The sequence below is a fragment of the Euwallacea similis genome, chromosome 2, assembly GCF_039881205.1.
Source record: "Euwallacea similis isolate ESF13 chromosome 2, ESF131.1, whole genome shotgun sequence".
Taxonomy (NCBI): Eukaryota; Metazoa; Arthropoda; class Insecta; order Coleoptera; family Curculionidae; genus Euwallacea; species Euwallacea similis.
Window position 1 is genome coordinate 1437846 of NC_089610.1, and position 14172 is coordinate 1452017.

General features: G+C 36.5%; 3 protein-coding genes across 3 annotated transcripts; 1 reads left to right on the forward strand and 2 right to left on the reverse strand.

Moving 5' to 3' along the window:
* Positions 1-5929: 5929 nt before the first annotated feature.
* Positions 5930-13497, forward strand: Plod (procollagen lysyl hydroxylase). The gene is made up of 9 exons (XM_066405533.1): positions 5930-6133; positions 6956-7325; positions 7482-7675; positions 7731-8083; positions 8297-8418; positions 8473-8700; positions 12192-12516; positions 12571-12854; positions 12910-13497. The coding sequence occupies exons 1-9, from the start codon at positions 6061-6063 to the stop codon at positions 13160-13162; spliced, it is 2202 nt and encodes a 733-aa protein (XP_066261630.1). The 5' UTR covers positions 5930-6060; the 3' UTR covers positions 13163-13497.
* LOC136419326 (immunoglobulin domain-containing protein oig-4-like) lies at positions 8710-9607 on the reverse strand. Its single transcript, XM_066405564.1, has 4 exons — positions 9391-9607; positions 9266-9337; positions 9063-9212; positions 8710-9006 (listed from the first exon to the last, which is right to left on the reverse strand). The coding sequence occupies exons 1-4, from the start codon at positions 9487-9489 to the stop codon at positions 8848-8850; spliced, it is 480 nt and encodes a 159-aa protein (XP_066261661.1). The 5' UTR covers positions 9490-9607; the 3' UTR covers positions 8710-8847.
* On the reverse strand, positions 10851-11662 carry LOC136419325 (immunoglobulin domain-containing protein oig-4-like). Its single transcript, XM_066405563.1, has 4 exons — positions 11490-11662; positions 11334-11428; positions 11133-11282; positions 10851-11075 (listed from the first exon to the last, which is right to left on the reverse strand). The coding sequence occupies exons 1-4, from the start codon at positions 11593-11595 to the stop codon at positions 10917-10919; spliced, it is 510 nt and encodes a 169-aa protein (XP_066261660.1). The 5' UTR covers positions 11596-11662; the 3' UTR covers positions 10851-10916.
* Positions 13498-14172: the final 675 nt, after the last annotated feature.

Sequence of the window (14172 nt, forward strand, 5' to 3'; positions counted from 1 at the left end):
TAGTTCGCTCTTTGACTTTTACATTAACGCATTTGCCGAAAAGATTATTTGAAATCAAATTAATGGTGTGATGATGCCATTTCTTGGAACTGCTATGCATTTTCTAGAATTGCCAACATTTCATTGATTTTAGATAGATTAGATTTTGAAATTAAGATCGCCTATCATCGGCCATTATATAGATTGTCAAATTCAATAGGGTCCTCAGCATCTTTTTCTACATATCAAATAGTGCTTGTGAATTATAATGGAACTATTCATGCATGCATCATTACTGCAACGGTAAATATTTTTTTAACTTATTATGACTTAATAACTGCAGAACATAAAGTCTGTATTCCCGCTGCTTATTTAAATTACACATGCGCTATAATGGACGCACTACATTGCGACCTCAGTCGGCGTTGACAGCTATTTTGTTTGATCGCACAGGCGCAAACAACTTCACCGTTGATTTTTTTGATCATCATTCCTTCAGGAGATTTACGTCTCACTCCTTGAGGGCAAGGGAGACGAAAAAATGTCCCTTGACCAAGGTCGAATGATTGTAGTATATATACTATCTTTTGCAAGATTTTAAGTACATGGATTATGTATAACGTACCACCTATTTACTAGTAGATGCAGTTTGTAAGAATGGATTCAACCCCTCAGGCGATGAAACGTTCTCCTGAATCAATTCAGGGCGATTTTGTGTAGAAAAATTTTCGTCATATCTTGCTTGTACTACGGTCTGTACATGTATAATAGTGGGTCTACAGGTATTTCACGCAAACATTGTTTTATTGTCTACATGCATGACAAGTATATTTGAATTCTATTTTGTATATTTCGATACATGATTCTTCATTAGGTATTCATTTTTATGGCAGGTAGGTATATTTCAATGTCTAAAATTATAACTTTGTACGGAAAAAAACGAGAAATAGAAGTTTTGTCATATTATATGAAGTACAATATTATTCGCCTCTCTAGATTGTATGTGCTAGCTATTTAATTAAACGAATTAAGCTATTACTAAAGTATTGGAGTGCGGCTGTACATATAATTTCTTATTTTACCATTATTTATTGTTATACAGGGTCCGGCAACGAACGGTTTTGAAAAGTATCCGCTTTTGGCATAATCGAACCATACTTTTTTGAGGAAAACAACCACACTGTTACCGTCAATTCTGACTGATGTGTTATGATGTTGGACACATATGTGAATTTAGAACTTCAAAGAAGGGATCAAAATATTGTACGGTTTCAACAAGATGGTGCCACCCCTCATACCAGTAGGCGAAGTTTAACTGTTTTACGGCAAATGTTCCCACATCGCCTCATTTCACGTTTTGGCGACATTCAATGGCCCTCAAGATCTCCGGATTTGACGACACCAGATTATTTTCTATGGGGTTATTTAAAGGCAAATGTATACGCTACTCGTCCTCAGACAATACAGGACCTAAAAGATCGGATTAGGGAAGCGGAAACGGAATTCCCCAACATTTGCTTTAGAACGTGTTGGGAAATTTTAGAAAGAGACTCTAAATGTGTGTCAATGATCATCGCGGACGTCTTAAGAACATAATTTACAAACATTAAGAAATTACCATCAATAAAGTCCGTGTTTCAGTACTGGTTGATTTAATCGCTACATTTATTTTCTCACAGCAAGCTTCTTAAAATAGTTCAATCCTGTTGCCGGACCCTGTATATATATATTTTTTATTTATTGTTATATTTTCGCACTTTTAGTGCGAATCAAATCAAAGTCCTGGCAATTTGACCAACCGTAAGGACAAACAAAAAGGTTTAATTAAAAATATGGTATTGGTCAATTTGAAGGTTTGCATGGAAATTAGCTTCCAGATAAAGTTGACAGTATATAGATTTAGTAGCCCTTAGACCCGATTTTTCAAACTTCTGATCACGTTGTCAGCAAGACAATTAAGGAAATTTCTGTAAAAATGAGGAAATTAACCAATGCCCTGCTCTGATTTCGCCATTTATATGGAAATAATTTTACTGGAAAAGTTACCGGGTTATTTAATTTTACAGGAAGGATCCTCCGATCACAATCTAATTCGAGTTCTACTTGGAAACGGACCATCGGTAGAGGACACAATCGCGCTCAGAAGGACAAATTGGGGTTTATTAAAAACAACATTGCAAAGAGATCTATTTGTCATTAATAGAATAGAAAATGTAGTTTAAATCGAGGAGGCTGTTTCAACTCTAGAGATGGACATAAGAACAGCCCTAAACGCGAGCTCGAAAATCATCAAAAAACGGAGGATAAGGGATTACTTAGAAAAAATTTCGGAGGAAACCAAACAGCCGATTCAGCAAAGTAGACGAGCCAAAAAAAAGACATTTAGGACAAATGCCCCGGCCGACAAAAATGCTCTGAATCAACTGAACAGAAGGATTAAAGCGACTCTGCAGGAAGTCAGGGAAAAACAGTGGCAGGAGTATTTGGAATCCCTTAACCCATAGGACAGGAGCAAGTGGAAAACGCTCAAGGCGATGAAATCAAAGAGGAAACCGATTCCTCCCATCCAAGGAGAACAGGGAATCGTGTACACCACAGAAGATAAAGCAGAGGCATTTGCTGACAGCTTGGCAAAACAATTTCGAGAAAACGAAATTGAGGACGACGACGCCGAAGACTGAGAAAAAGAAGTCGACAGACGCGTCAGACAAATGGAAAACATGGAGAACCAGGAAATCGTCAGACACGTAACGCCAAACGAAATAAAGGAGATCATACAGCACCTGAAAGTAAGAAAAGCACCCGGATGCGATCAGATCGGAAGGCAGATTCTTAAGAAGTTACCAGTACGAGGGGTAGCCGCATTGGCGAACATCACGAATGCGGTCCTGAGGCTACGGCACTTCCCGAAGAACTGGAAGAAGGTTGATATCATCCTGCTGCCCAAAGCAGGAAAAAATTACCTCTTTCCACAGAACTACAGACCGACAAGTCTCCTGCCACACATGGGAAAAGTCGTGGAAAGAGTAATTTTGAAAAGGCTAAGAGAATGCGAGGAAGGCTTAAAAACCATCCCCGACGAACAGTTTAGGTTCAGAAAGCAACATTCTACAGAACTTCAGGTGCTGAGAATGACGGAATTCATCACGGACAGCTTCAACAGGAAACAGGCTGCAGGAGCAGTATTGTTGAACATAGCAAAGGCATTCGATAGAGTTTGGCACAATGGCCTATTGGTAAAGATGATAAACGCGGGATTCAAAATCTCGCTGGTCAAACTCGTCGGAACTTTTCTCCGAAACAGGACATTCCGGACCAAACTGGATTGACATTCGACGTACAAGGCAATAGCAGCGGGAGTACCTCAATGAGCGGTACTATCCCTGTTCCAGTACAATATGTACGTGTCAGATCCTCCTAGGAGAGAACACACACAACTGGCACTATACGCTGACGATACGGCGATACTGGCTAGATTCTGGAACGGAACAACGCTGGTCAGGCATCTGCAACAGGAGATCACAAATTTGGAGAAATGGTTTTCGAAATGGAAAAGACCCAGGCCATCGTCTTCAAATGGAGAAGAAAAATCAGAACCTAAAACCAACTGATGATCAAAAACGAACAGATACCGTGGAGCAACAAGGTCACGTACCTCGGCGTGGACATGGAAGAAAGGCTTACGTGGCAGCAGCACGTAGCGAAAACAAGGAACAAGGCAAAAATGACAAGGGCAAAACTGTACTCGATACTAAGGAGGAAGTCCAAGCTGCCCCTTAGGAACAAGATCACGCTCATCAAAACAGTTATACAACCACAGCTAACGTATGCATCAACAGCATGGAGTTATGCAGCCAGGACTCATTTGAAAAGTCTTCAGGCAGTGGAAAACATTGCTTTGAGGACGGCTCTGGGTGCGCCTTGGTTCGTTAGCAATGGAACGATAAAGAGAGATCTAAATTACAGAACAATGACGGACGTCATCAAGGACCATGCAATCAAGACATCCAATGACATCCAAGACATCCAAATGAGTTGATCAGGAGGGCAACCGACTACATTCTGGAAAATGCCATACCGCACAAGAGACCGAGACATCAGTTGCTGGAAAATGAATGATGAAGGAAACCAACCCACACAGGACCAAACAAGTGGAGACTTGAAACAAAAATAGAAAATGAGCCAAAAAGCAACCCCGCAATGATGGAAGAAAGAAGGCCAGATAGCCTTTCTGGTACTTCAGACTCATCATTGCGAACCAGCAACCCACGAGGGACACAGCCGACGAAGAAAGAAGCGTCCAGAAGGACAGAAGAACCCCCTGTCGGCTAGGTGACTCACGCCAAAGATCCGGGCAGTGACTTAGATTCATCTACTGAGAAAGGCACGAAAAAGGCCAAGAGCGATAGCAGAATAAAAAAGCGATAGTTCCACTTGACTCTGTTATCTCATACCAAACACCAAAAGCGGCCCAAAAGCGCGATAGAGGACTTCGGGCACGGGCTCGAAACCCTCTGCAACACGGGGTTTTTTAGTGGGTGAAACCCCACACAGGCTGGTAGTATGGACTCCAGTACCGTCTTACCGAAAAGATTTTTTATCCCCGGGGTCGCCCCCCCCCCCCCCAAAATACCGGGTCATTTCAGGTTTTTCAAACTTCCGGTAACTTTGCCAGCAGGAAAATTTCTATTAATTATTTGTTAATTTCTATTGAAATTATCTTGCTGATAACTCCAAAAGAGAGATGTTGCTAAGGTAATTTCCATAGAGACGACGAGATCAGAGCAGAGCATTGATCAGTACCTGACTTTTAACGAAAATGATCTTGCTTGCAAAGTAGCCAAGAGATTGAAGAACCGGTCCAATGGAACCCCAATATCTGTATATCAAGTTACCCGAACCTTTCTGATTATCTTTCTGTCGAGTAAAAAGTCTTGTTTCATTATACTCGGATTAAAATTTCACGCTCCTATGCCTTCGTTACCGCTTTTACCAGATATAATCCCAACAAAATTGATTTTTATCACTTTTACTTTTGTGGTCAACTAATCGGCTATCGTAACCGATCTAACTCTGTCAGTTTGGAATTGGATCACTTTGGGTCGAGATGTCCCGTAATCTTAACTTGCCCTTGTTATTGGTTTTAGGGCTCAGTTTAGGTAACTTTAAGTCTCCAAATGAATTGTTAAAAAATTAATTTCGCCATGAATTTGATTTAGTCGTTTACAATGTTGCTCTGGAGGAAACTTGTAAGAAATCGGAGCGGGGCGAAACTGGATGTGAGGAAACTGAAGCTCGTGATATGTATTCTCAAGAAGTGAATTTGGTATTCCCAGGTAAGTAATGATTTTTTTACATACCAAATGTAAATATACAGTACAATATCATAAGTTTTAACAGAAAATGAAAATACTTAGCAATTAGCTGCCACAAGCCCCTACTATCATTTTAAAGGATTAGGGGTTGTAGCTGCTCTCAAAGGGGTTAAATGCAGGGCTGGAATTTTTGCGATACTGGGTGCAATTTGGGAAATTAAAATTGAAATGTCTTATTTAAATTTTTGAAATAAATAAACACAATAGCATTCTGAATTGATTCCTTTTTGTCTGTTCCACACTGTGTATAATTGTTGTATATCTAAATCTCTTCCCACGCGAAAACTCTCTAATAACATAATTCATTAACTGTTAAGTAATTGCTATACAATTGTCAAATAACGCGTTCAATCTGCGTAAGAAGCTATTAAGCAATGATAGCGAAAATCTTAATGAATGCGGTCTAATGTTTACTTAAACAGATTCTCCACTCTGTTTAAGAGCGAGCAAGACGCATATATCCCCGCAGATCGAAATTCTATAAGAGCAAGTGAGATAACGCGCATCTACGTGTGTTCGGAGTTATCAAAGATATTAGTGTTCTTTGTGAGATGACAGACATGTGTGGATGATATTTTCGATGTTTGGTAAAGTCGAAAAGGATACTTGAATTATTCTTTTAAAACGTTTTTTTTAATGATTTTACCGTAAATTTGAGTTCAAATTAAATGTATTTAAAGAATTTATAGTGCCATAAGTTCGAAACATGAAAGTACAAGTTTTGTTTGCCTCGGTTTGCGTTATTTTCGCGTTAGAAAACACAAGTGCCATTCAAAATGGTAAGTGGAGGTTTAAGATTTGGTTATCTTTTTAAATTAATTTTACCATAAAAATCTAAGTTATTCATGCCCTTTTCTGTTAATTAATTGTTAATATTAGCGCTTCTTCAGTACACAACTCAATATGTGTCTTCAGGCACGTACACCAACTATCTGAGAACATTCCAGAATCCAGCCTCCTATTTCCTGTTAATTCTAAGATTTTTCTTATCCATTTCCTATAAAACCCTGACCTACATTATTACGAATGCTTAATTAACAAACTCTACCAAAAACAATTATAAAAGATAAATATTTTATATTTAATAACTTAATTATTTTCCAAATCCCACTTCCAGGCAGTAAGGAAAGGGGGGCAACTATGATTAGACATACAATATTTTTAGGATTTTAATTACACAGATTTAATTAGCTTAACACATGGGAGCTGTTTTGAGCGTTATATAAATATCTCTTCTCTGTTTTAAACGACCTAAATATCAGCATAGAAAACACAAGATTATCATTTTAGGCAATGTATTGCAAGGAGGTTTAATGTATGGAATGGAGTAGGTTCTATCCTTTTTGCATTTTTAAATTTAAACAATAGTATGTAAATCCTAATAAGAAAGGGAATAATATTATTATACATTCTTTTTATGAATAATTATTTTATTTATAAGACAAGAAACCACTCACCCATCTGGAATTTACATTCTTTTCTCTACTGCAATTAAATTACTCGAAAATATTGCCTCACTTGTTATGTAAATAACTGTCAGTAACTATGTTTTTTAATGAATTTGATAATATTCATATTTACTTCATTCCTTCTTATTGCAGATATTCTAGTCTTCACAGTTGCCACAAATGAAACTGATGGCTACCAACGGTACATTGACTCAGCAAAAAGATTCGGCATTGAACCCATAATATTAGGCAAAGGTGAAAAATGGAAAGGAGGTGATATGAGGCGCCCAGGTGGAGGGTGGAAAATAAATCTCTTAAAGGCTGCTTTAAGACAGTACAAACTAGATGACGAGAAAATTGTACTGTTCACTGACGCTTATGATGTGATATTTTTGGGGCAATTAGGAGAAATTGTGCGTAGATTTAAAGCCTTGGGAGCAAGGGTTTTGTTCGGGGCTGAACCTTATTGCTGGCCCAATGTTGAATTGGCCCCTCAGTACCCTGAAATTACCAAAGGACAAAGGTGAGTTTTATTACTTTAAGTATAGTCTTTTTGAATTAAAATTAGCTTATTTTATTTCCTTTTCTAAAAAATTTTATTTGAATTTATATCATGCTAAAACATTTTTCTAAATGCATTATTTTCTTATATTATATGGGTATATTTTTTATGTTTCAGATTCCTAAACTCTGGTATTTATATTGGGTATTTGCCTGAAATCAATAACATTTTGAGCAAAGTACATATTGAAGATTCAGCTGATGATCAACTGTATTTTACTCAAGTGTATTTAGATAAGGAATTTAGGGAAAAGAATAAAATTCAGTTGGATCATTTGAGTGAAATTTTTCAGAATATGAATGGCCAAACAGGTACCAATAACACTAGTATTAAAAGAAATAAAGTTCTACATTTTTTTTATCTTAGACATTTTGGAAATTAAAACTGTGGAAAACAAAGATGCAGGTGTTGAAACTTACTACTTAAAAAACACAGAAACAGGTACAGAGCCCCTAATGGTCCATGGCAATGGCCCTTCAAAACTGTATCTAAACTACCTTACCAATTATCTTCCAAATGGAGTTTGGAACAGCATGGAGGGCTGCATAGCTTGTAAAAAGGGACAAATGAATCTGGACACCATTAAAAAAGACCAGTGGCCTATAGTGTATTTGGGTTTATTCATAGAACAAAACACTCCTTTTATCGAAGGATTCTTCACCAAGATTTACAAGATGGAGTATCCCAAAGAGAAAATACATCTGTTTGTTCATAATGCGGTTCGTGCGACTTTCATTACGGTTTCAAATATTACGTTAGATTATAAGAAAGTTTGGTGCCATAATTTCACGCCTTTTTCTTTGTGCAAGCAAGATTTTGTGGTCGATGATGTTAATAATTTCTTTTTTCTCATAACAGCCTTCCACCTCTAATTTTTGCATCACAAATTCAACATAATTAATTTTTTTTGTGTTAAATTAATTATTTTTTAGGTGAAATTTCATTCCAATCAAGTAAATGAGTTTGTTGAAGCTCATGGTTCTGAATACTCTTCTGTGAAGCAAATTAAACCTGAAGATGGCACCACTGAATGGGCTGCAAGAGATTTGTCTTTGTAAGTGCACTGGAAACATTACACAGCGTTTTTTACATTTTTGTCATTTTTTAGAGATCAATGTCTGTTGAAAAAGTGCGAAATCTATTTTGCAATTGATTCAGTTGCGCACTTAGATAATCCATTTACACTGAAACTTTTAATAGAACAAAATCGGACTGTAGTGGCACCATTGCTAATCAGACCTGGAAAGTCGTGGAGCAATTTTTGGGGCTCGTTGAGCAAAGACGGGTTTTATGCCAGGTCTAATGATTATATGGATATAGTTCATGGGGAGAAGAAGTAAGTGGCTTTTTTTTTATTATTAGACACATTTAATTCGTGGCCAATGAATTGAAACTTTTTAACAAAATACAATGAATGTATTTCTATGCCCAATTTTCTCAATAAACAATAATAAAGTATTTCTTTTATCACAATCCTTGTCACTTAATCGAATGTTATACTGAAGTCAGTTTTAAACGATCTTCTGTCAATTGAGTACATGTTGTCTGCAGTACATTCATAGAGACCAGCGTCCATTTGGGTAGCAGGATCGATTTCCAGTTTGCTTTTTCTAGTATCATTATGGATTTGCCATTCATGAATCTACAAAAGTGATTTATTTACGTTAAATATTACCAAAAAAGTTGTCTCAAACATACGTGTAAATATTGATGAGTAAAGATTTCGCTCCCATCTTTGAACCAGGTGATATGAGGACGAGGATTACCCCTTGCAACACAAATAAACTGAATTTTGTGCCCTAAGACATACTCAAAGTCGAAGTGAGACGCGAGGACTATTTTTGCGCCCTGCAATCCAAACAAATGCATTTTTTTCTTGCTTTCACATTAAAATAACTTACATTATCGTTATTGTAGTATTTGTCAGATTCAGGGTCACGATATTTCCCAGTAATCGGTAGTCCAATTTGGAACTGAAAATCGAGTTGTGAAGATTATTTATTGGCGATTTTTGTAGCCACAATACCTTGGACCTAGTCCTCCCCCTAGATCTGCCCCTACGTGACTCGATATCCCCGATAAAACCGATCACCAGTAACAAAACAATCGACACAAGTAATTTCATTCTGACCTTTCCAGCGAAAAAACAGTCGAAACTAAGCGCAACATTCGCGTATCAAGCTGCCGTTTTGCTCCCCTTTTTACGTACGCAGATTGAAAATAATTTGGATCAATTTATGTTACTCCTTGTAGTCCTCTAAATGATTTGCATTAAACTATAGTGGAGAGCTTTTGATTAAAGTAACAGGATAATGTCGGTTTTAAGGCCCAATTCGCATTAACTCTGATCAGCTGATATAATTTTGTATTTAGTTTCAATCGCGGTTTTGTTGTTGAGTTTTTTAATGTATTAATGTTTTGATAAGATAGTTTTATTGATCCGTTTTAAGGAATGTTGATAATCAAGACGAAAAGCAATTATTTTAGAGGTGATTATTTTGTGAAACTTTGTGAGTAGGTGTTAATTCCTTTCGAGAAAATTGGCAATTCTAAAGATCAGAAATCAGAAATGTGCCAAGTGTTATCACGCTTTTATTACCACACCAATTTTCAGTATTTTCTTAGATGTTATCTTTAAAAGACAAATGAGGTCCGACACTGATTATTGTTTGAGATCATAAATGTAAGTCCTAGTAAAAATTTTGGAAATATTCAATTTGATTCTTTAGAAACTGAGGGGAAAATCTAAGTCGGATTTCGTAATTCTTAATAATTTAAAATAACAATTAAACCACAAAAACCTCGAAGAAGGCGTATCCAAGTCTATAAAAATTGCATGAATTGAACTAGTATTATTATCTATCATAGAGAATTTCGTTCGCTACTTGGTGTACGCTCGAATCAGGTGTTTCATTATTAAGTAATCACAGTAATAAACCCTGACAGAAATTTGATCCCAATAAAATAATTTGTCAGCAAATGTTATCGCTATTAAATTTCTGCCAATGTGTACTGGTCAAAAATTACACAAATTTACCACAAATGCGTAGCATTTGGTTCGTGAAATTCTCTTTCGAATATATAAATCATACATCGAATATTCCGGAGAATTTTAGATCAATATGCATTTATACAATCTGAAATAGAACAAAGCACTTGCGCACTTGTGCTTTTTCGTTCGAAATTGCATTCATGCATATTGCCCTAAATTTAATAGATAATTTTCAATGCATTTGTTATGTTATATTATTATCTATTCCGAATTTTTTACCGGTTGATTAATGAGAAATTGTGAGTGGCGTAGCTACACCCTCATTAGATCCCGCAAGGCTGCACATATAAGACTGCCATTCATGATTGGAACCTTACCTCGTTAGCCCGCTAAAAGTTGCCTCTTGTGAGAGAGCCCTGAATCGAAAACTGCAGGAATGGGGCAAAATTTCTAGTTACGTCGCTGGAGTTGGTTTTTGAAAATCTTGAGAAATAACATGAATTATTATTCGTAGTGAAGCAATATTTTAATCAAACTTTGATTGTAATAAAACAAGAGAACTAGTATGTAAGCATCGCATAATCCGTCCTGAAGGCCCTAAAATCAATGGCATATTTATTATTAGCCTGACACTCGTAGAATCCTGCATCTTTCTGAGTCGCTGGGTCTATTTCCATTTTGCTTTTAATTGTGTCATTTCCCTCTGTCCATTCGTGCACCTAAAATATATTTGTCATTATAATTTACCATTAATTTCTATTTTTATAAGCATCTACTTGGAAATATTTGTGGTTATAAAGCTCAATTCCCTCTTTAAACCATGTAATTTCTGGCCTGGGAAGTCCCTTTGCCATGCAGAAGAATGTTATTTTCCTTCCCAGCATATATTCAAAGTCGAAATGGCTAGATTTGACGATTTTCGCCCCCTGCAACAAAAATTAGTCACCTTCAGATGGGGCACTATTACTTACTTGTACATCTTTGTGCTCGTAATATGTGACAGATTGAGGGCTCCTGTGATGGATTTTAACAGGAATCCGTGCGCTATACAGCCGCCCCTTGCCAAATTTATCTAAAATTCCATCATATTGTCATGTAGCACTAATTTAGGTTAATGTATAATTACTTTTTACCTCCCGCCTTGCCTCCTCCTCCTATACGAGTGGGATTGGTAAGAGTCTCCTGTAGCGTTCCGACCACAACCCAAACCAAGAGAAATGCGCGCACTTTGGGGAGCATTCTGCGATGATTTGCGGGTTTAAAAATCGTGATGAAATTGCTCCGGACATTCGTATCAGCGTCTTAATAGAATTATTTACTGCCAGCAGCTTCTTCTATTATTGCGTAATTTAATGCGTAATCGGTTTGTAAGTGGTCGTATAAAGGGAGTTGGGTTATTTTTAAATCAATTCGCAATTAAAAAAAAAGAATATAATATTAGAAATAAGATAACCGAAAATTTCATAATAAGTCGTAATTTAAGAAGCGACACCGCTCGGATGTTATCCTAAGTAGCATTTGTTAAAGAAAACTGTAATGAATGCGACGCCTGGTGGGCTAAATACAACCATAGGAAAGTGATTGCTTCTGACATGAAATTGAGATGATAAAAAAAGCAAAAATGTTCCATTGAAAAAGAATTAAAAAAATCATAGGTGAGGTAAAAAATTACCTCTACAAAATATCTTGTTCCAACTTAGTCACTGATTGATGATCAGCTTCAGTAAATATGAAAATCTCCAAAATTTCATTAAATTAAGAGAAACAGTTTTTGAGATAATAAGAATTTTTAAAACTTATTTTCAATCATGTAACTAATCTAATCATTCTTACAGGGGCCTATGGAACGTTCCTTACATCAACAGCGCGTACCTAATTAACTCCACTCTTCTGAAACAATACGACAGACTTCAGCTTTCTTTCAATCGTCCCAATGTGGACGCAGATATGGCATTTTGTCGCAATTTGCGGGACTTGGACGTATTCATGTACGTGTCCAATAGGGTCGAATTTGGTCACCTAATCAACGCCGATACTTATGACATTACAAGAGCTGAGCCTGACATGTATCAGATATTCGAGAACGAGCAAGATTGGGAGGAGGCTTTTATTCATTCAGATTATCCAGAAAATTTGAATCCTGAAAAGAAGAACTTGCAGGTGCGTTTTGGGTCTGTACAAAATTAGTTGATAACTAAGGAATTGAAATTTCAGCCTTGCCCAGATGTTTATTGGGTGCCGATTGTAACTAAAAAATTCTGCAAAGCCTTAATTAACATGATGGAAAGTTATGGGAAATGGTCTTCTGGAAAAAATGAGGATGACCGTCTCGAGGGTGGATATGAAGCTGTTCCCACCAGGGATATTCATATGAATCAAGTGGGTTGGGAGGCGCATTGGCTTTACTTTTTGCAAAAATACGTGAGGCCGGTAAATGAGCACATTTTCGTGGGGTACCAGGGAGATCCTCCGAGGAGTTTGATGAATTTTGTCGTGAGGTTCGTTTTTGGTACAGAAATTTGACAAAATACTATGTAATTCCTTCTATTTCAGATATAAACCAGATGAACAACCGTCCTTAAGACCCCACCATGATAGTTCTACATATACAATCAATATAGCTTTAAATGAGGCCGGTAAAGACTTCGAGGGTGGGGGATGTAAATTTATTCGATACAATTGCAGTGTTACTGATACCCAGATGGGATGGATGCTAATGCATCCAGGTAGATTAACTCATTATCACGAAGGTTTGCTTGTTACAAAGGGTATTAGGTATATCATGGTTGCTTTTGTTGATCCGTAATTTCATTGAAAACGCAGACTGTTGAAAATTGCGTCTAAATTTTAGGTTATTTTTTTATGAAAATATATGTTTATTAATGCTAAGTATAATTCTAATAATTGGGGACTAATCTCGAAGTTTTTTGACTCGGATTTAGCATTATGTTATGTGTAAAAATAATCTATAAGATTGCTCGTTTTTATTAACTTCTAATGTTAAGTATTAGATATTTTTACTCACTGCCTTGTACTTTAAATTTTATTGTTGGTTTTGCGTGTTGTATTCGATGTCGGCAATATTTACTAATAACTAAGAACCAAAGAATAAACATGACAGTTCCTTTGTATTCTTTATAATCCTGTGTTTTTCTTTCATACGGCTAGTTTACAAAGAAAGTAATGCGTAAGTTTCAGCAATAGCGAAGTCGTTAATGGTGATGTTAATAACGGGGTGCCTACACGATGACGAAATGACTGAAGATTGAAAAATCCTATTTTCTTAACAGTCAATAATAAAATTGCAATGGAACCGCATTCATGACATCGAAATCGCAAGTTTGATAATCGAAACCCGATGGCGTACAAAACAATTAGGTGAAAATTGAGTACTGCGATTTCAACAAGATTTGGTTCCGCAGTAGGCATACGATACAGCATCGATATGCCGGGGTCAAAACTCGAATCCGACAACTTCGATTTTTAGGTCCGAAAAATACTATCATGAAAATTTTTAACCCAAAAACCAAAAAAAAATCAAAGTTGCCCGATTCAAGATTGAACTGCGACATATCAATGCTGTATGGTACACCTACCACGAAACCAAAAATCACGGAAATTGGAGCACTCAATTTTGATTTAATTTTTTTTTGCAAAATTATCTTGTGCGCCACTAGTTTTTAATTTTTAAATCTTTCGAATAATTCTTTACTTATGATATTTTCAATATTATTTGCGTAAGTTACAAGATAATTTTCATATTTAATCAAATCTCCGAAAAAAGAATGCATAAATATGATTCTTTATATTGACATT